The sequence below is a fragment of the Scedosporium apiospermum genome, assembly GCF_000732125.1.
Source record: "Scedosporium apiospermum strain IHEM 14462 chromosome Unknown SEQ_SAPIO_0101, whole genome shotgun sequence".
NCBI lineage: Eukaryota > Fungi > Ascomycota > Sordariomycetes > Microascales > Microascaceae > Scedosporium > Scedosporium apiospermum.
In genome coordinates this window covers 26,506-48,944 of record NW_015971802.1, presented here as the reverse complement: position 1 = coordinate 48,944, position 22,439 = coordinate 26,506, and the positions used below count along the sequence as shown (strand labels likewise).

The 22,439-nt window shown below is 47.3% G+C and overlaps 4 protein-coding genes and 3 pseudogenes across 4 annotated transcripts; 3 read left to right on the top strand and 4 right to left on the bottom strand.

Moving 5' to 3' along the window:
- Positions 1-638: 638 nt before the first annotated feature.
- On the bottom strand, positions 639-2,487 carry SAPIO_CDS6185 (MFS transporter, SP family, general alpha glucoside:H+ symporter; the record flags this gene model as incomplete). The annotated part of the gene is made up of 5 exons (XM_016788354.1): positions 639-870; positions 935-1,097; positions 1,168-1,458; positions 1,523-2,005; positions 2,088-2,487. 5 exons carry the CDS (start codon positions 2,485-2,487, stop codon positions 639-641), a joined length of 1,569 nt encoding a protein of 522 aa, XP_016641935.1.
- Positions 2,488-3,389: 902 nt separating this feature from the next.
- Positions 3,390-4,743, top strand: SAPIO_CDS6184 (TfdA family taurine dioxygenase; the record flags this gene model as incomplete). Its single annotated transcript, XM_016788353.1, has 4 exons — positions 3,390-3,772; positions 3,837-3,943; positions 4,041-4,519; positions 4,621-4,743. 4 exons carry the CDS (start codon positions 3,390-3,392, stop codon positions 4,741-4,743), a joined length of 1,092 nt encoding a protein of 363 aa, XP_016641934.1.
- Positions 4,744-7,184: 2,441 nt separating this feature from the next.
- Positions 7,185-8,911, bottom strand: SAPIO_CDS6183 (uncharacterized protein; the record flags this gene model as incomplete). Its single annotated transcript, XM_016788352.1, has 3 exons — positions 7,185-7,202; positions 7,565-8,724; positions 8,794-8,911. The coding sequence occupies 3 exons, from the start codon at positions 8,909-8,911 to the stop codon at positions 7,185-7,187; spliced, it is 1,296 nt and encodes a 431-aa protein (XP_016641933.1).
- Positions 8,912-9,970: 1,059 nt separating this feature from the next.
- On the top strand, positions 9,971-10,702 carry SAPIO_CDS6182 (annotated as a pseudogene; the record flags this gene model as incomplete).
- A 652-nt stretch (positions 10,703-11,354) lies between these two features.
- Positions 11,355-13,259, bottom strand: SAPIO_CDS6181 (Uncharacterized protein; the record flags this gene model as incomplete). Its single annotated transcript, XM_016788351.1, has 3 exons — positions 11,355-12,332; positions 12,407-12,586; positions 12,678-13,259. The coding sequence occupies 3 exons, from the start codon at positions 13,257-13,259 to the stop codon at positions 11,355-11,357; spliced, it is 1,740 nt and encodes a 579-aa protein (XP_016641932.1).
- Positions 13,260-14,758: 1,499 nt separating this feature from the next.
- SAPIO_CDS6180 lies at positions 14,759-16,636 on the top strand (annotated as a pseudogene; the record flags this gene model as incomplete).
- A 776-nt stretch (positions 16,637-17,412) lies between these two features.
- On the bottom strand, positions 17,413-17,757 carry SAPIO_CDS6179 (annotated as a pseudogene; the record flags this gene model as incomplete).
- Between the last annotated feature and the right edge of the window lie 4,682 nt (positions 17,758-22,439).

Sequence of the window (22,439 nt, the reverse complement as noted above, 5' to 3'; positions counted from 1 at the left end):
CGGGCCTCAACTATCAGATTGCATGTGTATCCACCGATTTGGGGAGGATCGTGTGTATTGATTGAGTCGATGTGTGTTTGTGTCCTCTCCGGGAACCTCTCCTCAGAACGGCGTGGCCGTGGGTTTTTATCCCGTCATAGAGGCCCAACATGCTCTACCGAGCATCATTGGTCACCCTTGCATCTGATAGTACTTGATAGAACCTGTATTCTAAAATCAGCCTCGTGCATCCAGGAATCCTCCGCTAGCAAGTTCATGACATTGATTCGTTACCCAACCGAATTCAACCACATAAATACAGCCAAGGTTTCGCTGTTCGCTGATTATTGGCTGCGTTACTGTAAAATCAGCAGGCTTTCAGCCCAACTCCGCAGTAACTGCGCAGTATAAAGCGGTTTTCTCCTCGCTGGACACATCCAGGTTCGGTTTGAGAAACTATTTACTTGGCTCTAACTGTGATAGGTGGGAAGCTGGCGTGTATTAATTTATACTTAATCCCCTAGAAGAGGTCTCCCTCTGGAAAGCATACTTAGTCCTTGGTTGCGACACCGAGTGCCCAACTTTCATCCAACAAACTGAGTGGCAGCAGTTCACCTAACCTACTGCTCGATTAGACTGACTGTCCTAACTAATCCCGATTAAACCGTAGATGTTCTCTCTATATGATCGACATTTCCGAGCTCCATTTCCTTCGCAATGGCAGCCTTTGCCATAGTTTCGGTGCCCGTGCAGACGTACGTCTTGAACTTCCTAGCCGGGAGCTTAGCCTGGAACATCTCGTGAATTTCTTCGAGGGTGCGGTCGCGAGTCTCGGGTATAAAGAAGTAGGTGAAGATGAGTAGGACCGCGTTTGAACCAAACCAGATATAACTAGTATGATGAGGCGTTAGCAGGATTCCCAGAAGATAGTCGGGACCAAGATTGAGAGACGAACCCGTATTTGGCGCGCCATCCAAGACTAGCGGGGTTGATGAAATATGGCGCAGTGAAAACACCAAGCCAGTTCCCAAGGAAGTTGAGAGCCGTAGCGACTCCGTAGGTGTGAGCACGGAGATGGTTGTTGGGGTACTCGCCTCCCAGGAGCCAGGCATATGGTGCTAATAAATAAGTTCCCATCCAGTCAGTTTGCCGTAGCGTAACAATAATGGAGGCAAGATCAAGGCTTACCATAGGCTACGTAGGCGAAGGTGAACAGCGATATGAAGGCGATCACAGCCTTGGCGGCAGCGGCACTCTCTGGCGCCACCGTCCATGCAACAGCAAACGCGAGTTGGCAGCAGCCACACGCGCCAACGCCAAGCATGACAATGAGGCGGCGGTCGAGACGCCGAACAAAGAATAAGCTGCTGAGAACACCGATCAGACCCATGCAGGTCACCATGGTGGAGTAGGCAAATGCCTCCTTGACGCCTGCGACGTCGAGAAAATAGGTGGTGTAAATGTTCAACCATGAGGAGCCTGGAGGGAGTTAGTACGAAAGTGAGTCGCTCTGGAAATGTGATGCAGAGGGTATTGAACAGACCATTTGCGCAGTGGAAGCAGATAATCGCAATGGAGAGCAGGGTTCGACGGAGGTCGGTTCCCTTCCACATCTCGATCCATAGCTTCTTGTTTGCGCTATTCTCTATCTGCTCGGCGGTCGAGATGCGGATCTCATTAAATTCCGCTTGGAACTCGCTCTCCTTGATGCTCCTGTTACGGAGCTTCCTCAGTGATGCCTCAGCGTCGTCCTCTCTCCCCTGGGTCATCAGCCAGCGAGGGCTTTCGGGGAAGAAAAAGAGGGAGATCGTCTGGATCGTAGGCACTACGAAGAAGACAGCCAAAGGAATACGGTACGCCTCCTTTCCTTGCATGAGATGCGTGCCGTAGTCGACGGCTGCGCCCACGATGGAGCCGGAGGAGAGTTGGGTTTGGTATACGGCAAACGCTATACCTCGGAGATGAGCTGGGGCTACTTCGTTAACGTAGACCTGAGCGAAGGTGAGGAACCAGCCGACAGAGATGCCTTGGAATCAACCTCGTATTAACGACCGTAATCTCTAAAAGAAAAAGAAAAAAAGGGAAAAAGTCAAGGACAGAGTGCTCACCGAGGAGAAAACGGGCAGCGTAGAGGGCACCGATGCTCGTGGTCCCAAGCATCACAGCTGTCGAAACAAAGTTCAAAATGGAGGCTGACCACAAACCCATCCTTCGGCCAAATTTTGAGCTGAAGGGACCAACAAGCAGCGAGCCCACGAAGGTCCCGATAGTCATCAGCGACGAGATAAGCTGCTGTACGGTCGGGTCGATGGCCCATTTTTGCTTCTGTTCGTCATAGTAGCCATACACCCTGAGAAAGCCAGGCATCGCCATGAAGCCACCGACTAGGCCATAGTCTAGGCCATACTGGAAGCTGGCAAGGGTAACGATGAAGCAGATCAACAGACACTTCTTGTGGCTGCTGATATCCAGCTGCAACGGATTGGCGGAGATGACAGCCGCAACCATGTTGGAAACAAATGCGTTGTGGCCGGCCGGGAGAGTATGCTTAGGCCAAAAGTGTAGCCACTAGAGTGATGGATAGGTTGTGGTATGCTGCTGGGACGATAGAATAATATATGGTAATCACCGCCGCCTGACTGGTTCCTACAACGGTGATAGAGGTTGGAGATTGATCGTCAGGGACTTCCAGATTTAAGGATGTATTCTGCAAGACATGGCAATATGATCCTTCATGCGCACCTACCCTTTGTCTCGGGCCATAGACGCCGCGACGTCCCCTCACTTAACTCAATGAGCAGCAGTCGAGGCCGAAGTAAGAAGAGATTGACACTCCCGAACCTGTATGATTTCAAATCATCAGCGCTAAACGACTTCCTGCCCCTCGCCTTGGTCATTCATGACCGGCAGTTCGGTATGTTAAGCACGCTGATCGCCATGCGATGAGACCCACCCACGGCCGGGGAAAGACGCGGAGAAAACCATGCATCTCCAACCGCAAGTCGGAGACGGTGCAACATACCACCCACGAATCATATAGGGTCGGTATCTGCCATCCTAACCCACATCATTGCGGCCTGGCACTGCCGGAGCCTAAATCTAATTTCCATAGATGCTGATCGTATCCATCTTTGGACTATATTCCCCGCACTAAGAATGCACCCCACAAGCCAAGCCAGCGCGGTAATCCGTACCCCGGATTTTATACCGCGGTAATCCAAGATAGACTCGGATACGCCATGCACCTTAAAAGAACTTCTAGGATTCCCTGCTCAGACGAGCCTGCTCCCCGGTTGTTGTTTTTCCGTAGAACCAAACCGCTACACCGAAGCGAGTTCATAAACGGCAAGACGCGTACACATACAATTTACCAATCAATATTAACACCAACTTCTGACCCTAACCGCGCAATGGGCTCCGTTACCAACGGCACTAACGGCTCCAAGACGTTGAAGCGTGAGCCACTCAAACGGGGCACGTCAATCGACCACCTCGAGTATGTCGATGTCTCGCCCATCATCGGCCGTGAGTATCCGACGGCAAAGCTCAAGGACATGCTGAATGCGCCCAACGCCGAGGAGCAGCTCCGCGACCTTGCCATCACCATCTGCGAGTGTGGAGTTGTCTTCTTCCGCGCCGCCCAGGACGATCTCTCCGTCGAGGAGCAGAAGTATATCACCGATATGCTTGGCAAATTGACCGGAAGGCCTGCAGACCACGGCCTCCATGTGCACCCTCTGTACAATGACCCGAACAATCTGCCCATGGCTGATGGTACTACGGACAAGAACATGTGAGAGACGCATTTTCGTTTGGCAAATTGTTGAAATAAATTTTATTGACAGGAAACAATCAAGCTACGTTATCAATTCCGAGGCTGCGAAGAAGTTGTACGCCACGATGAAGAACCGCCCTGGCTCACTTAATGAGCCACGGGATCTGGGCCGTGAATGGCATAGCGACAGTATGTTTCCTCTTGCTTGACGCTCTTCATATTTCTACCGTCCCTCCAAATACACGTTTGTTTGGTTAATCGAGGCCCCATGCTTATACGGATAAAGGCCTCTTCGAGAATTGCCCCTCCGATTTCTCTTTCCTCCGCATGCAGGATACTCCGCCGTCCGGGGGTGACACCCTTTGGGTATCGGGCTATGAATTGTATGACAGGCTCTCGCCGCCGTTCCGAGCCTTCCTCGAGACGCTGACCGCCACCTGCGCTCAACCCGTATTCAAATCCGCGTGTGAGGCCGGGGGCTACGACGTCATGTCCCCAAGAGGCTCGCCTCTAAACGTAGACTACGAGTTCAGCCCATCCCACCCGGTCATTCGGACGCACCCGGTTACGGGCTGGAAATCCCTCTTCGCAGGTGTTGGCCTCCACGTCACTCGTATCAACGGCGTTCACACCTACGAGGACCAGATTATTCGAGATTATGTGCTCAGACTCATTACGCGGAACCATGACTGCGTAGCCAGGATGCATTGGACCAGAGGTGCATGTGCTATCTGGAGTAACGAATGCACTTTGCATGCTGCCACTGTGAGTTTTCCAAGTGTTTTCCTATTTTTCTTCTCCCTATCCCCTGCTGCTAGATAGCCGGAGAAAGAAATTTTACATGAGTGCTAACGTAAAGGTAAAAGCCCGACACGCACCTGGTAGATGGTGTCAGGACTGGTGTTCGTGCATCAGGTATTGGCGGAGTGCCATATTTGGATCCTGCGAGCACTGGGAGGAGGGAAGCTTTGGGCATGCCTCCATACTGAATTTGTCTTGCAGGCAGTGGAAATACTACGCAGCATTAGATTCTTCCCACGACCTCATTGTCAACGTGTACCCAGGGGTCGATTGAAAACCGCTATCCAATAAATGTAATATTTCCTCCCATTCATCAGGTAACTGTTTGAGATCAAAGTGGGTGTTAAAGCCGAAATCTAAGCTAGACAGGTGAGATGTACGATTGGAGAAACACTCACCCGACGTTGTGATCCTTAGCCTCGCTTGCTCCATGAACGAGACGCCGACGATGGCACTTAAGTCTTATATGTGGCCGATGCTCTTTGGTGCCCAGTTCTAGGGCTGACGTTGGGGGTGATGAGCCCTGATCTCTGCAACGGAAAAGTCGTACCGCGGTCGTCGGGTCGACGTTGCCGCCTCTTCAACTCACAGGATGGCGACGGGCATTTTCTCGACCGCTTTGCTGTTGAGATTCAGAATTCTCCAAAATGCACGTCATTTAAAATGCTGGGATTTAAGCTGGCTGCGGGCAACCAGTGTCACGCCTCTCTCCTTCTTTGGACTTGAGCCATCGCAAGGCGCCGGGCGCCCCGAAACATCTGGTGCTGATTGACTTCTAACTGGGCTTAGTGCCCGTCATTCCAAGTTCGCCGGTGGGAAATTCCCAGGGAACAGACCACTCTGAAAACGCCACACCGGCCAGTGGATGGGCTATGGTTGTGCTACCAGAGAGGAAACGCCTATTTGCCATTGCCCAGAACTCCGAGACGGCTACACAGGAGCATATACCGTAGATTATTTAACATCCTTAACCCATCGATTTGGGTTCCTGGAATTCTGGACACCAAAGATCCAGAGCAGTCCACACTTAACATATCTCCCACTCACTACCTTGATGATACTATCACCATTGTTTTACCTCGCCAGCAATATGGATAGACAATTACCACCAGCATGGGAACACTTTTCCCGCGTCGATGGCCTTCGTCTATTTTATAACCTTTTCCAAAAGACCGAAGCCGAACAACCGAAACCGGTATTCCTGAGTTCATACCGGGCCGCAGCTGCGCAGCTGTCTATCCATATCGTACTTGTCCTGACATCGATTACCGTCATATCAGTTAATCTGATCCAGTTATACTTGGGGAGGAACATACCTGGTACTCCGGTGGACCGATCAATCATAATCACCATTCTTCAGGTTGTCGCAAAACTTCATGAAGTTCTCATCGTTGCCAGTCAGACAACTATCGTTTTCCCCATCATCCGCATTCAATTGCTGTCCCGGCCCGGCATACCGTTTGGATTTCTGCCCCGGGCCTTGATGTTCTCCAGCCCGAGCTATTTCTGGTTGTCGGAATTCTGGGGTGCCATGACGGGTAGAATATCCCGTCTCAGACGAATCCTCACCGCTTTGCGGCTGGTTACTGTAGGACTTATAGCCAGCCGCAACCGCTGGCCCATCCGTCGCTGTCCTCCTAGTCCCGAGAGAAGCGGATTGGAATGCACGCGGCAGCCAATTCTTTCTCAGGGGCACACCCGACGGGCTTCTCCCAGCCAAACTGACCATGGACACATCCTTCTATGCTTTGGTCGCAGGCACCCCAGTTCTCAATGTGCCCAAGTGGAGGATTCTCGCCTCTATCAATCTACGCGTCACAGTTATCGAGAATCAAAAACGAAGCTGTTCTCCAATCTCCACCGCCGTACATCCAGGGAGTATTTGCTTCGCACCTCGTTGATATTGCAAATTCCACATCGGTCATCCCCCTCTCGCCACTATTCGGAAGCCCTCGTGGAATTGCTTGCCAGACTACCGTTCGCGCACCTCATGTGCTTGCTATGATATATCAACCCGCACTAAATGCGGATTGGCGCTTGGTAACCGGTGAAGCCGATTCCACAGCACCCTATAATGCGCGGTCCATCGGCCAATACAAGCACCGTTTCGAATTGACAGCCTCAACCGCTGGGACCAAGGTCCTCGTTGTTCGCACCTCTTGCTTGAACGGAGTGCGGCCATCACAACCGGAGAATTCTACTCCGATATTCAGACACTCAAAGATGGCGGGCGGGGGAAACAAGATTGAAGCCGACGCGCCATACCCACAACCTGGATCTGTGGCTCTCTGAGCTTGTGTCAGCTGCCAAGTTTACTTTCATCGTCACCACCTTCGTTTCAGCTGGATCGAGGGATGAACTCACCATCTTAGCTGGCATCATCCAGGAGATATACTAGGCTATGCTCATCTTTGCTCTCGCGAATATTGCTCATGCTTTTCGACAGTGTCGGTAAATGGTACCCAAAAGTTTGGTAGGTTAGAAGCTAATGTAGGAAGATGAGTTTGTTGACCAATGTTTCCTTACGCCTCGATAAATAAATGATGTGTCTCCCTTATAACGACGTGCTCTTCATACGCTCGAAAACAAGTAGTATATTGGCAACGAATATTCCCTTATTGGGATTTTACTAAGGTGTAAAGGCCACCTGATAGGAGAGGTAATTAGAGTATTACTCCTTTAGAAACTCTTAACTTTGGCTTCTGAGAGTTCCTTATAGGTTCTACTCAGCCACCTTAGTTTAGCATGGTAGGAGAACTCTCCACGCCGTAGCCCATGACATAGCCATGCTTTCCTTCGCCTTCAATCGCCTTCCGACGCCTCGAAAGACATCAAGTGGCCTGGGAGAATGTTCGAAACAAATATAACCCCAGCTTCGCTAGGGGCACGCTTAACCCATGAACAACCTTGACCTGTATCAGCTGTGAACCGGGAACGGCAACTGAAAAAAAGGCGGAAAAGTATAACAAAGCGACTGAGAGGAAGGATTACGCAAAAGAGGCAACTCACCACGCTGCATATTACTAGAAACCATACGATGACTCTCATGGCTTCACCGAGCTGTTCTGCGGCTTCTGAGGGGACACCAGACTCGGTGGCGCCCTTCAGGAATTCCAGACCGATATGGAGATAGAATATAGCAGACACCCCAATTGGTCCGAAGTAGCCGACGAACAAAGCTTGCCGCATATCCTCGATCTGCCAAACATGACGACGGAGAAGGAAGATGATAGGAAGCCGTCTCAGGAGCAACACGGACAGCTCAAGAGCAATCAAGCGGTAAGGAGAAATCATCTCGGTTGTCCAAAAGCTTTCCCAGGGGCATGTTGCGCCAACCCACAGAAACATGGCCACATTAAGTACCATGTCGACGGTGGGCCGAAGGGAATCGTCCAACGTCTGGATCCGGAACCAGTCATCCCACGTAAAGACATTGCCGGCAACAAAACAAGCCAGGACATCGTCACTTCTTAGAATGCCACAGGTTCCGAGTATGAGTAGGGCCATGGCAATGTCAAAGACGAGGAAGCTCTCGCGATCCACGTACAGCTTCTTCTCTGCGCGATACAGGAGTTCTTTAGCTGCCCACCCCACAAACCCGCCGTATACGACGCTAAACAGGACAATGTAACCACAGGTCTTCCACAGGAAGAGGCTTATAGCGGTGCGGGCGCCTCCAACCGTGTCCTGATTATCTCCCGTAGTATATTGTATTAGGTAGAGAGCGAGAAATAGAAACGGGTATCCGAGGCCATCGTTCGCGCCAGATTCGGCAATAATAATATTCTGCAGGTCTTTGGGGACGTTCTCATCGGCGAACTTGCCTTTGACGATAGCGTTGGAGAGTACCGGGTCGGTCGGTGTGATGCATGCCGCGATGGCCAACGCGTGCAAGAGTGGAAGGCCGGGAACTAGAGCCCATATGACGATGCTGCTACACGCCCACATCGCCACCATTCCCGGACCTAGGAGTAGCATGAGCGATTTTGATTCCTTTTGCAGATAGCGGCTGGGTAGCTCGACTCCGGCAAGAAAAAGCTGGACGCCCAACACAAGGCGACTGAAATCTAGATTGACCGCATCAAGACCATCTTCGGAGCCCGCGTATTCCAAGGGTTTCAGTAGATTTAGCCCGTAGGTGAATATGGCTCCGACGAAGGTGGAAATGACTACCGAGGTTCAGGCTTTGTGTCAGCGCGTCTCCGGGAGCGAAACAAGCCAGTCCAACCATCACTTACAGGCCTCGGAAAGGTAGTATCTCTCCTTGACAAGGTACGAAAACAGGCCAAAAAAGGCGATCCAGCCGCCAAGGACGCTGACGACTATGTTGAAGTTCGTAAAGGCAAGGAAAGACATCTTTCTAGGGCTGTGTAGTGCAAGACCAGAGAGAAGGGGAGTTGGGAGAATACATCAGAACGTCAATTCACAAAACGAGATATGATAAATACTCCTCTCAGGAAGTTCCACATACATCCGGTACCCACCGATATCTCATACCCATTTGGGACGGGCGCATGGCGCACTTTGCAATGGAGCATGATCATCCCGCTCGCCCACAGAATGTACATAATCTCTGGACTCGTCCATACCCAGTATCTCTTCCAGGAATAGAATCACTCTACTTGCTAGTTTTAGTGTAGACACTTTCAATGCTAAACTCGCCGATATATTGGTTGTCATGACCCGAAAAGACCAGATTTAAAAAATCCAAGTTTTCCCAGTATCACTGCGGCGTAAAAATCCCTCAGTCTCACCGCAGCCCAAGGAGACGTCATCTGCCTATTTTACAGACTTTTGTCACAAGATCGTGATTTACCTTACAAAAAGGTCTTTGAGATTTGGTGTCGGAGGTATAATTTAGGCTTTTGCCCAAGCTCAGGGTGACAACTCGTGGAACCTCGATCAGAGGTATTCACGCACCTGCATTGCATTAGCGAGATGGAGTCGGGAAGCTAAAGTAGTGGACGCCACCAACTGGTAGTAGATGTTTGGTGTGGCTAGAATGGCACCCTCTACTTCGTATTGTAACCCCTTTTCGCCGATCTGTATTAGACCCCGCCCTGCAGGTAGGGCACCGCGCTGTCCCCTGTGACACCGCCATGTGTTCGCAGAAATTGCTTTTTACTTTGTCACCTTAAGATATATCGGTCGACGGCACGTACCTCGCGACTTTGTGCCCGAAGCTGCCCCCTGAGACCAGGGGCATGGGGTGGGAGATTGGTGACAGGGAGGCAGCCCATCGGAGGTAAACACACAGTATTATTTCTGCCTCTTCTCTTCCACATGGTTCTCCAGGGTCCCCAACTCGCTTGGCTTGCAACCCCCCCCCCCCCTTTTTTATTCCTCTAGGCCTTCCACCCGCAACTCTACGGAGGCTGTGGTAGCTCTCCATAAACAAGCATCATTTAGTTCATCATGGACATTAGAAAAGCCACACCGGCCGATGTCCAGGCCATCCTCGAGGTCGTCCTGACAGCGATGACGCCGGAGCGTCAATGGCAGTACTGCTTTCCTTCCCGCAACCAGCATGCCGACGACCATAGCACGCATACCCAGGCGGCGCTGGAACGCTGCCTTAATCCCATCGACGACGACTGGCTCGTTGCCGTTGTCGAGGTGCCAGCCAGGCTGAATCCCCGAACGAAAATTATCGCGTCCGTTGCAATATTAGAAACCCAACGCGTCGATAGTACGAAGGAAGATTCTGCTGGCGAAACTCCTCAGCACGGTTCATGGAGCGAAATTGTGGCCCACGGCCACGAGACTCGCAAAGATGCCAAACCATCCCGCCTCTCTGCTTTCGTCGAGGCTGTGGTCCATGGAAGGAAATCGTACCTCGATGGCTACGGCCACCAGATGTACTTGCACCTCCTCGCCACGCACCCGGACTACCAGAGTCGAGGTCACGCGAAGGGATTGTGCCAGTGGATTCTGGGGATGGCGAGGGAGAATGGGTCGGTCGTCTCGACTCTGGCTAGTCCGACTGGATACATTTTCTACTCTGGGTTGGGCTTTACCGATGTCGGCTGTGTTGTAGTGAAGGTTGAAGAGGAGTGGGAGGAGGTGGTGCTTAAGGCTATGGCGCATGTTCCGAGGAAGGAGAGAAGACCCTCGCTCTTCAAGTTTTGGAAAGCGACGGAGGGATAAGCCGCGGCACTGCTGAGTTAAATGTTACTATAGGGAGAGCAAGCATCCCTATAAACCAGGGAGCCTACCGGCGGAGAATTCTACGCCCATTCTTGCTTTCAAGGGAAAAGGAGCTTTCATGATTGAGCTCCACTCTGGATAGACAGTGTTAGGAAGCAGATTGTAGATGTGCAGCTCGGCCCCCGGTAGTTTAATATTGCGGCGCCATCTACTCCATCTCGCCGCTATATTCCACTTACTTTCTCCTTTCCATGTGCCCCTCATACTATATCCAGACGTAAATCGCTATTTATAAGTTCCTGGCCGAAATCGAGTCTTTCTGGGGATTTTCGAAATGAATTGGAGGTATTGTGTAGGCCTCTTCGGCGTGACTTTCTTCCTTAGCCATTAGCCCCTGAATCACGCTTAAATGAGAAAGAAAACGGTACCCCTGCAGTAATTTCTGTCGAAATGATCTCCCGAGCCATCTTCGTCTACTTTGATCGTTGATGCCAGCGCAGGCGACATACCAGTGGGGTGCTGGTAATTTAGTTCAATGTATTGACTCAAGCAGAGAGATGCATGCGAGGATGAGGCCATGTGATGAAATTCATTCTATAGCTCGCTCCGCTACCCCAACCTTCTCTCTGTCTATGCTCTATAAATAGCTCCGCTACAGAAACGACTTTAGCGCCTGGATAACACCAGCAACATCTTCATACACAGGCCAATGGCCGACACCCTTGAGAACGACAAGTTGAGCACTGGGAATCCGAGATATGTACTCCTCGCAGAGCGCAGGCGGTGAGATCTTGTCCTCGTCGCCGGTGATGATGAGCGTGGGCATCGACAGCTTCTCGACCTCGAGCTTCCCCTTGGCCCTGCCGAGCGCATCGCATGCCTTGGCGTAGGATTCAGGGTCCTGGCCTAGCAGGCTGAGCCGTACGGCGGTGGCGGCGACGGGGTTGGCCTCCTTAGAACGGGCCGAGGTGGTGTCGTTGACGATGGCGTCAACGACGGCGGCAATGCCCCTGGCCCTTACGAGAGCGGCGCGGGCGTGCCTGGTGTCGGAATCGGCCTGGGACAGAGGCGAGGGAGGAGGACCGACGAGGACAAGCTTCCGAACTAGTTCGGGGTTGTCGATGGAAAACTGGAGGGCCGCCAAGCAACCCAAGGAGTGGGCGACAACGGTGGCTGGGGCGCCCGCATGTTGGACGACGGCGTGAAGGTCGGCCGCGATCGTCTCAATATCCACACGACTAAGGGGGTGCGTGGGGCTGAGACCGTGGCCCTCAAAGTCGAAGAGGTGCAGCGTGTGGGTCTGCTCCAGAGAGGGAATTAGAGGCGTCCAGTACTCCATGGAGCCGCCCAGGCCGTGGATGAACACGACATTCTCGCCGCCGGAGCCCACCTTCTTGTAGTGAAGGGGCTTGCCATTTAGCTGGGTCAGGCCGATACCACCACCGAGGGTCTTGGACGCGTTTATGAGCGCGAAAGAGGACTGCTTCTCAACGGCTTCCTGCGTGGAGTTGGTGGAGCCGACCGTGCCGATCTTGTTAGTGAGGGCGCCAAGGCCGGAAATAGATGCTGAGACCTCGTCGCCGGGCTGGAGAAAGACAGGGGGATTCTTGCCGATGCCCACACCAGCGGGCTGTGATATTTACCAGAGTCAGTAATCGTCCGATGAGCGAGTGCAGGAATAACCGAATTAGAGAGAGAACTTACTGTTCCCGTGGCGATCACATCTCCGGGCCGTAAGGTGATACCCTCGGAGATGGTCTTGATTAGGACGGGGATCGAGAAGATCAGATCGTCTGTAGTGGCGATCTGCTCAAGCTTGCCGTTGACGTGTGTCTCAAGCTTAAGGACGGGGGGCAGATCCTCCTTGGCGACGGCAATGGGGCCCTGTAGAGAGAGAGGGAGGGGAAAAAAGAAACATCGTGTTAGCCTTGAGTTATCCCTTCCAACCCAACGGAAAAAGAGAAAGTATGCGTACGATAGGGCAGAATGTGTCGGCAGATTTTCCAATGAAGAACTGCTTGTGGTCCCTCTGCCTTTCACGCGCCGTCACGTCGTTGATGATGGTGTAACCCCATACATAGTCCCAAGCGTTGGCCTCGTCGACGCGGAATCCCGACTTGCCAATGATTACACCGACCTCACCCTCGTAATCGAGTGTGCTGGTGAACTCGGGGTGGGGGAAGATGGGCGCGCCGTCGGCGATGGTCGAAGTCGCACGCTTGGTGAAGATGACAGGGTGGCTGGGCAGCGCGACCTTGTCGGAGCTGTCGTAACCCGAGTTGTTGAACTCCTTGGCGTGCTCTGCGTAGTTCTTACCCACGGCCAGGATGTCGCGGCCGGAGATGGGAGGTAGGAGCTTGACACTCGACACGGGGACGGGTTCACCTGTGGGCATGACGGTGCGGGCGCCGGCTTCGATGACCTGGTATAGGTCGGAGACTGGTGTTCCGGAACGGAAGGCGAGAGGCTGGATGGTCTTATTGGTTAGGTCGTAGTGAGCGATTCGGTTGGCGCCCGTCGCCGGGTGGACGTAGGCGGCATATTGAATTGGGGACATGACTGCGACGTTGGATTGCAAGGATAGTTGTGTCGTAGCAGCCGGGAAGAACCAAATTATTTCGAGGGGTCGTCTTTAGAGGCCCTCGTCAGTCGATTTTCAGCGAGGGCCAAGATTTCCACGGTTCAGATGGGAGATCAAAAAGTCAAAAAAAAAAAAAAAAAAAAAAAAAAAAAAGAAGAAAAAGAAGAAGAAGAAGAAGGAAAAGACTCCAAAAACCGAGCGAATTGCGCTTGAGGGCGTGGGCACTGTTCGTTGAGGTTTCATGGGCGGGACAGGAAGAGGAAACTGGAGTTGGAGTCCATGGCGGCACCGGGGATCGCGGAGAAGACGTGATTTGCGGGGTCGGAGACAACTTGAAGGTGCAGCTGTGGATCACTTGCAAGAAGTGGAGATTACAGAAGTGTAGAACCTGCAGAATTGACAAAGTAGGGACCGGCGGGATCGAGAGCACTGAGCAGGCCGCATCGCTCATCTTAAAGTCGACAAGTCAATACAGTCGCTTCCACAGTAACGACCAGGGCCAAAATTGTGTTCAAATTGGCCTGGCCCACCTCCAATCCTTCCTCAAAGTAGGCAACATTGAAGGTCAATTACTTGCTCTAGAACTGGACATGCTAAACATTGGTAACTCCTGAAAGCAAAACCGCTAACACTGCCACGAACCTGTTTATATCAATGTGTCAAATGTAAGTCGGTTTCCCTTGTCTACCTTGTTCTTCTAAAAGATTTACTAGCTACGCATACCCGAGCGTGACAGTGATGGGCCGTGGCCAAGCACTTGTCATCATCGCTCACAAAGATTAATCCCAAAAGAACAGGTACGAGAACCAGAGTGGCAGCAGGATTAGTTTCTTCCCAGGTTGGGGTTCTCACTCTGATCCTTTACGCTTGCAGGTACAAGATCTGTGACAGTGTCCTCGTTAGGGGCTCGTTCACTCCGCTTGCCTCTAGGTTCAGGGCCTGTATCACGTGACCATTTCTGCCAGGTCTGACCGCTTTCCTCAAACTGTGACCCGGCTGCAGTCAGATCGTGACATATCATAAATCTCCAGCTTACCCTCACGGATATGGGAGAAAATGAGGCTGCGACCCCGCACCTGGGACGCTCCGTGCTTATATAGCTACAGGGGGTATCTGGAATTCTTGCTGGGGTCTTGGCCAATCCAGCTGGGTTTTATTGGAAATATCGGTGGTCCGTAGCTGCAAAGTGAGTTGGCTGGCCGGAATTAGTGGAAGAGATTGTCGCTTCGGGGGGTTTCATTCGAAGACATACCCCCGGCTCTTGAAAGTGGAAAAAGTCTTCTCAACCGTTAGATCTTTCGGGTCGGGTCCTCATGAAAGGGCATGTTCCTACATCCTCGTTTGAATTGAAAATGCTTTTTCTTCTCATCAACACTTCCGAGCTAGCATGCAGCTAGGGCTCGTCATTAACAAGCGAACTCCATTTTTGAGATTTTAAACGGTTGTCAGCTGGGCCCCACCGCCCCCGCTCTAAGATGGATCCCAGTAGCCGCCTGAAGGCCAAGCTAGACTTGTTGCTGGATTACCATGAAATCGGATCCCATCTTGACCGCGATATGTTCCGAATTCTCCACATCGATCGTGCAGTGGACCTTGAAGCAGGGGAGGGAGAAACCGTGATTGAGTGTAACCTTGCCTCGACGGCACTGGGTGAGAATCCATCATACGAAGCGCTATCGTATTGCTGGGATGTTCCACAGCCCCGAATTGCCATCATTTGCAACCAGAGGAAGCTCCACATCCGATCCAACCTCCATTCCGCTCTCCGCTGTTTGAGATTGACCGATAGACCTCGGACTATCTGGGCCGATGCCGTGTGCATCAATCAGGAGAACCTCGAGGAGCGAGCCCGCCAGGTCGGGCTCATGAAGGATATCTTTGCCAAGGCCGACGAGGTCATCGTGTGGCTCGGCGAGGAGGCCGACAACAGCACTGTCGGCATTCAAGCGGCACAGGATCTTGCCGATGCCGGACGCGAGTACCTCAAGCAGCGCAAATCCTTGGAGAACCTGCCAGAGGATGACCCCCTGGTTCTGGCCCTCTTTCGGCCATTCCAGCGCCCGTCCCAGTTTCACCGCTTCGATGCCATGTCGAAAATCATCGATAGGAACTGGTTTGGCAGGACCTGGATTGTCCAAGAAGCGGCCGTCGCGAATAAGATCCGTGTGTTCTGTGGCCCGGCGGCGATTAGCTGGGAGGACTTGATGAATGCCGTTGTCCTCCAGAACCAGCTAGATCTTTACACGAGTACCCACGACCGCAACACGCCCGCCTTGATTATCAGAAACACACGCATCGACTACCAAGCCGGGGTCTACCGGGATTTACTTTCTGTCATGTATCGACATCGCATGTTCGCCGCGACGGATCCGCGAGACAAGGTTTACGGCCTCGGCGCCCTAGCCGGAGACGAACTGGCAAAGAGGTTCATGGCAAATGTCGATTACACCGTCGATGCTCTTGACTTCTACCGCCGGCTGGCTACGGACATGCTGAAGACATACCCTGGTCTGATTGCTCTTTCCGTTCCTCCTGGTCTTACGTCGGAGCATGCTGAAGGGCTTCCATCGTGGGTGCCCGACTGGCGGGTTACACGAAAATCGCCGTGCATCGGGTTGACCGACTCGGTAGATATTCACGAGGTGAGATACAGAGCTGGCGGCAACTCACAAGAATCTATTTCATTCGATGAAACTGGGTTGCTGCTCAGCTTAAATTGCTGTTGGATCGACACAATCGAAGCCGTAGGACGGGTCATGGTAGTTGACGACCTGCCACATGGGTTCCCAGGAGTATTGCGCTTAGCAAAAGTCTCCTATATGCTCGATGAGTGGCGCGCTGTTGCAAAGGCTGTTGGGAACAATCACGATACAGATTACGTCACGGGTGGATCGGTTCTGGATGCATTCATCCGGACATTGGTTGGGAATCCACCAGATCTGACCATCTCATTTATGAGAGAGCAGTTCAGTATTCTGGATCGCCAAGCTCGGCTGATCCGGTGGATGGGCCGGTTGCACGGCCAGTACCCAAAAGTGGCGGAGAAATATCTTGTTCTGTTTTTCGAAAAGGCTTTCAAGGTGCCCAAGACTAACCTCGCCTTTGCCTTTGGCTATAGGCTGGGACCCTTGGCAGATAGAACAGTCTTCCGGACGAAGAAGGGATATATCGGACTCGCCACCATACGAGCCGCGGCGGGTGATCGGATAGCAGTTCCACAAGGAGGGAGAGTGCCTATTGTGCTTCGGCAGGCCGGCGATAAGTGGCAGATGCGGGGTGATGCCTATTTACACGGCGTTATGAATGGTGAAGGTTTCGATGTGCAGAAGGCTGAACGAGTTCAGATTGCTTGATTCTCAGTATGCCGGATGGAGACGACCCAAAGGAATATAAATTGACAACCATTTGACATGTCAGTATAATTGTTCTGAAGACCTTTAATCGAAACGGGAGCGTTCGAGCAACCCAGTAGGTTACAGGCCCTGATCTAACGATTACCAACCCCTCACCACTGATATCAATATAATATCTCCCACCACCCTAGAAGCGTATCAAAAATTTGCCAAGAGTAAGTCACTGGCCGCGGATGTTGTAGATCTATCAGAAGGCGCCAAGGATGCTAGCTTGGTGACAAGGGTAAAGGCACCGCTCTTCTTTGGTTCCATGGCGGTGGCTACACATTGATGGCGAATGCAGGTCATTTACAGCTGGGCTAGGACTTGATTCAGAGGACACGGGAAAAGGGCCAGGACCTGAGTTGCTTTTATCGTTAATAGAGTAAGTGTTTATTAGTCCCTTTTTTTATTTATTAGAGTTGCTGAAGTCTACTGATACTTGGATACTCGAACGTGTTTAGTCAGTTTTGGGGGAGTGTGTTCAGCTGTTGAGCGCAATATACATCAGGATCTCCAGCGTTAATGCTTCCAGTAGATTATCATAACTCAAGGCTGTGTTTCCCTAAAGAACAGATAAGTCATATCATAACACAAAGATACACGCAAAGGGAAAACTGTGCAAACCATAAAACTATGCAGTCCAATTCACTTGCAGGTTCCCGGCTGATATAGAAATTCCTCCGCCTTCCAAATATACTACCTCTTGATGCTGTATCAATCACCCCATACACCCCTTAAAAGCCCCCACTAAAAGCACCTATCCCAGGATTAACATACGCCCTCCTAACAGTAGTCTGTATGACCCTCCCCTGCTCATCCACGTGATAAAACTTGCCCTCCCTCTTAGGGAGATGCTCCACCGCTTTCACCGCCGGCGGCTTGAAAATCGCCTTGAGCTTTCCGAGCATCGATTCCGGGTCCCGAGGGGGCTTCTTCGCCGGCATTTTGTCGACTACCGTTTCCTCGTAGTAGAAGTAGTCGGCCTCGGTTGATCTGGGGATCTCGGGGACAGGGTTGCCATCCTCATCGACAATGCAGTTAACGGTGGTGGTCCCGGAGAAGGCGATAGAGTTGGACATTTTAGACGATGATGGAGGATGTGAAAGGGAATGTAGGCGATCACGGAGTTGAATAAGGCAACGGCCGCTGAAGGGTTTTTATATCCAAAGTCAAAATCGTAAGATTTTCGCCCTGTGATGCACCACCACCACAAGCTGTTGGAATCACTCTTTGGTAGTGTTACACCTTCACACCTGGCGAAGCGAAGGATGCGGCAGTGCAAGTGCAACTATTTGGCGGCTACTGTAATTTGTCTCGACGTGTGACTATGATCAATTCAATCATGAGAACCGGAAAGGGTTTAGCGTCATCCCCTTGTGAGGCGTAGGTCTTTTTGGCATTGTCAGATCCAAAAAAACGTCCGCACCCAAGCTATCAAGATCTGTATGCTTTTCGACATGATCTTCGCAGCTGAGTAATACGGATGTAGTTGCTAATAACACCTACATCCCTGACTCCATTGTCTTTATGCTCGCTCCCACGAAGCTGAATTGAGTCAATTCCGTACCATTTCGCGCCATGGAAGGAGAGCGGACGACGGCGGGAAGGGGCAAAAGCAGAAAGCGAATCGCAAATGTGAGTGTAATTGCTTCTCTGATAATAGAAATTGATATTATACGCCATGACCTGGACCTAATCTGGGAAGTAGGCCTGTCTAGGATGTCAGAGACGAAAGATTCGATGTGATGGGGAGGTACCCGCCTGTACACCTTGCACCGAGCGGGAGTCTCTTCTGCTGTGGTATACCGCCTTCCCGTGACCGGGCCCCGGCCATGTCGTGACACCGTTCGGTCGTATCATCCCCGTTCAGTCGCCCCGTTCGTAGTTGTGCTAGCACTCTCGCTTGCGGCGCCGTCAGCACGTCGTATACCCTACGCGTGTGTGCTTGGGTGGTGTGTGAATATGAGCCCAAAATTGGGCCCAGAAAGAAACCATGGAGGGTGAGTTCCGTTTTTGATCGATGGCAACTTTAGCCGAGGCACCAAAACCGGGCCTCTCTGGCTGTGCAATAGACGAAGGCTAGGCTCACCCATGGATTCACCCCAACTCAGCTGCAGCTCAGGAAAGTGAACAGCAATGGAAACTGCTGAGGGTAACTTTCGGGTGTTACACTTGGCTGTATTTCCAGCTGGAACCCCCCCCTTGATGTACGTCCGGGCATCGCGCATTGTCAGGGCCGCTAAGCGATAATTACCCAGTACTAGTTGTCGAATTTCTCAGATAGCTTGAGCTCCCAAATTCTGGTCTCAACTTGGCCTTATGAGGATGCGTATTAGGAGCTCACATCAAACTATTAATTGAGACAGTATATTCTGGTAATAGGCAGCAAAGGAGGCGTCAGAGGTTGAAGAGATCAAAGGAGCCGAAGGCGGGATGGGAGGAGAAGTTTGGAGTAGAAGTGGGAGAGAAGGGTAGAGAGAATGTAGGAACGGGGCTTGTTTATAAACCCCTTTAGGCTTATGCTAACTTAAGACTATGCAGTATCTTGGGTGGTGGAGAGACTAGGGCACAGAAGCAATCCTCTTCCCATACCCCCATCCCGGACGGAAGGTCTTCAAAATGGGAAACGCAGCGATTGCAAGACTTCAATTGATTATATTGTGGCAAATCAGCGCCTATTTTCTCTGGACACAAACAAATCAGTATTATCAAACTATGAGAACTTAACCTCCCTCCCTCCCCATTTATATATGACCGACAAGATTGCCTGTGTAGGTAATTTATTTTTCGCCTTCTCAAGTGCCCTTATACTAAGTTGGACCCCCCACTTTCGGCCACCCCCCCCTTTCGGCCACCCCACTTCCCACCAAAAACAGCAAAAAGTTACAGTTTTTTAAGGCCTATATCTCCACCAATTCTTTATATATAATAATAAAATTTTATATATAGCTTATTTCTAATAAGACTATTATAGAAAGAAATTCAAATATAATATTTAGTAAAAGGTTAGTATATAGTAGATAGTTAAACTATAGATTATGAAATCCTATACAAATTATATATAAATATAAAACTTAAATAACTTTATAATAAATAGATTATAGATAATATAACTTATAATATAGTATTATAATATAAGTAAGATTATATACTAAAAATAATTAAAATATAGTATTTTTTTAATATTTAGTTTTAAAAGGTACTTATTTTTTATAGTAGGAAAAAAAGTAGCTATTATTATATCCTAACTTATAAATATTTATAAAGTAAAAATAATATACTTTAAAAGCTAATTTTCTATAGAATTAGTTATATATTTTTTAATTATATAATATATTATATTACCTTAGTTATATTTAGTTTTAATTTATATATAATTATATAGTATTTTAAAATCTATTCTTATTACAGCTATATATAGCTAGACAGGAAGGCCGGGTGGTCAGACCCGGTAGAAAAGGGTAAACTACGGGCAATTAGAAGGATTATAGGAAACGCAGATCACCTATACTTATAGTAATCTATAAGTAATCCAAATTAACTAGGATTATAGTAAGCTAAAGTAATCTATAAAGAGCTTAGAAGGAAATATCTATATAAACTATAAGTTCTACTATATATCTAGTTTACCTTTTTATACTCTCTAGTAGTTAATTTAAGTATAACTATATCCTTATACTTAAATATATACTTCTTACTAATATCTTATAAATATTATTTAATTACTTTACTTACTTTATAATAAGCTTTCTTAATTTTAATACTAGCTATACCTATTTAATATATAGAACCCTAGTATTAAGATTATAATATATTAACTATTTTTATTTAATAAGTAATTCTATTAAATAATATTAATATTTAAAAATTATAGTATTTAAGAAAGAGAAGATATCTATTAAATTAGATAATAAAGTTAAAATATAGGAAGCTATAGCTTCTACTATAGAAGCTAAAGATAACTTTAATAATAAAGATAAGTATAGTAAGAATATTAAGGAAATTTATAGTATTATAAGATAATAGTAAAATAAACTAAAGAATATTAAAGACTTTATTATATAATAATGAGATATTAATATCTAGATTAAATAATAAATTATCTAATTAGAATAGATAATCTAATAATTAAATACTAATATTATAGCTAGAGGAGGTAATATTTTCTTTATATTAGTAATATTTATAATATCTAAATTTAAGATTATTATATTTAAAAAATATAGAGAAAACTAATAGGAACTATAAGAGTTCCTAATTTAGATAAAAACTTTTTTATAATATTATAAAAACTAGTTTCATATTAAAGCTAATAAAGTTATTATTATAACTTAATACCTTATAAGTAATATATTTACCTAGTTTAAATTAATTTTCTAAGATTACTTAGAAAATAATAAAATTAGATAATAAGCTAAGACTATTAAGATCTTTAAGAACTATAAGGTCTTTAAAGATAATTTTAAAAGAGCTTTTAGAGAACCTAATAAATAGTAAGTTATAATTTAATAACTTAAAAAGTTATCTTAGAAAAGATCTATAGTTAAGTATACTATTAAATTTAAGTAGATTACTATATACTTTAACTAGAAAGATAACCCCTTAATAAATTACTTTAATAATAAATTTAAGGAAAAAGTTAAGGATAAGCTCTATAAGTTTAAAAAACTAGTATAATTAGCTAAGTATATAGAAATTATTATTAAGATTAATAATTAACTTTATAAATAATAATAGTAAAAGTATAAATAAAGTATTATAATAAAGGTTTTTAAGTTATAAGCTTTTACTAATATAAAATAAAAGAAAAGTAATAGTAATACCTTATAGGGGACCTATTTAAGACTTATAAAACTAGAAGCTAATAATAAAAATATTATTCTTAAGTTACTTAAAAATAAAATTAATTACTATTATAAATATAAGTAATTTAGATATTATATAAAAAAATACTAAATGAAGTATAAATTTAAGCTAGACTATAAAAAGCCTAATAAAAAGAAGCCTAAATTTAAACTAGTACTAGAAGGAGAAACCTAATAATTTAATATTAATATAATTAATTATAAATCCCTATTATAGACTATATATTATAATAATAACTATACTATTTACTAAAGTAAAAAAGATAAAGTTAGATAATATTTTAAGAAATCTTAAATTTTTAAAATAATAAAGTAAAAAAAAATTATAAAGATCTTAGAAATTAAAAGTAGGATTAAAAGAATTATAAGAAATATATTAAAGACTTTTAAAATTCTAAAAGTAAAGAACTTATCTTATAAATAATATTATAAAGAAGTTTACTACTTCTACTATTAAATATTAGTATTACCCTAATAATATAAATATAAACTAGAACTAGAGAAACTTATAAAAGTAAGAGGAGAAGTAATCTTTTATAATAAGCTTATTAAGTAACTTAGTATAAAAGAAAAAGAGATAAAGGACTTCTATTTATAAGTTATTATTAAAACTTAGAAAAATATATTAGAATTATTAATAAGTTACTAACTTTATAATAAAAAATAAGAAGACTATTAATAGAAAATCTAATAAAGAAAAGAGTAATAATAAAATAAAGCTACTTAATATAGAGAATAAATATAGAAAGAAGTAAGAGGAGAAACTAGCTAGAGGAGGCCTACTTAAATAGAATATAATATAAATATAGAAAGTAACCTAATTAACTTATAAAAATAAGTTAACTAGCTATACTATACCCTTTAAACTATTAACTTATAATAAAGTATAAAAGAAA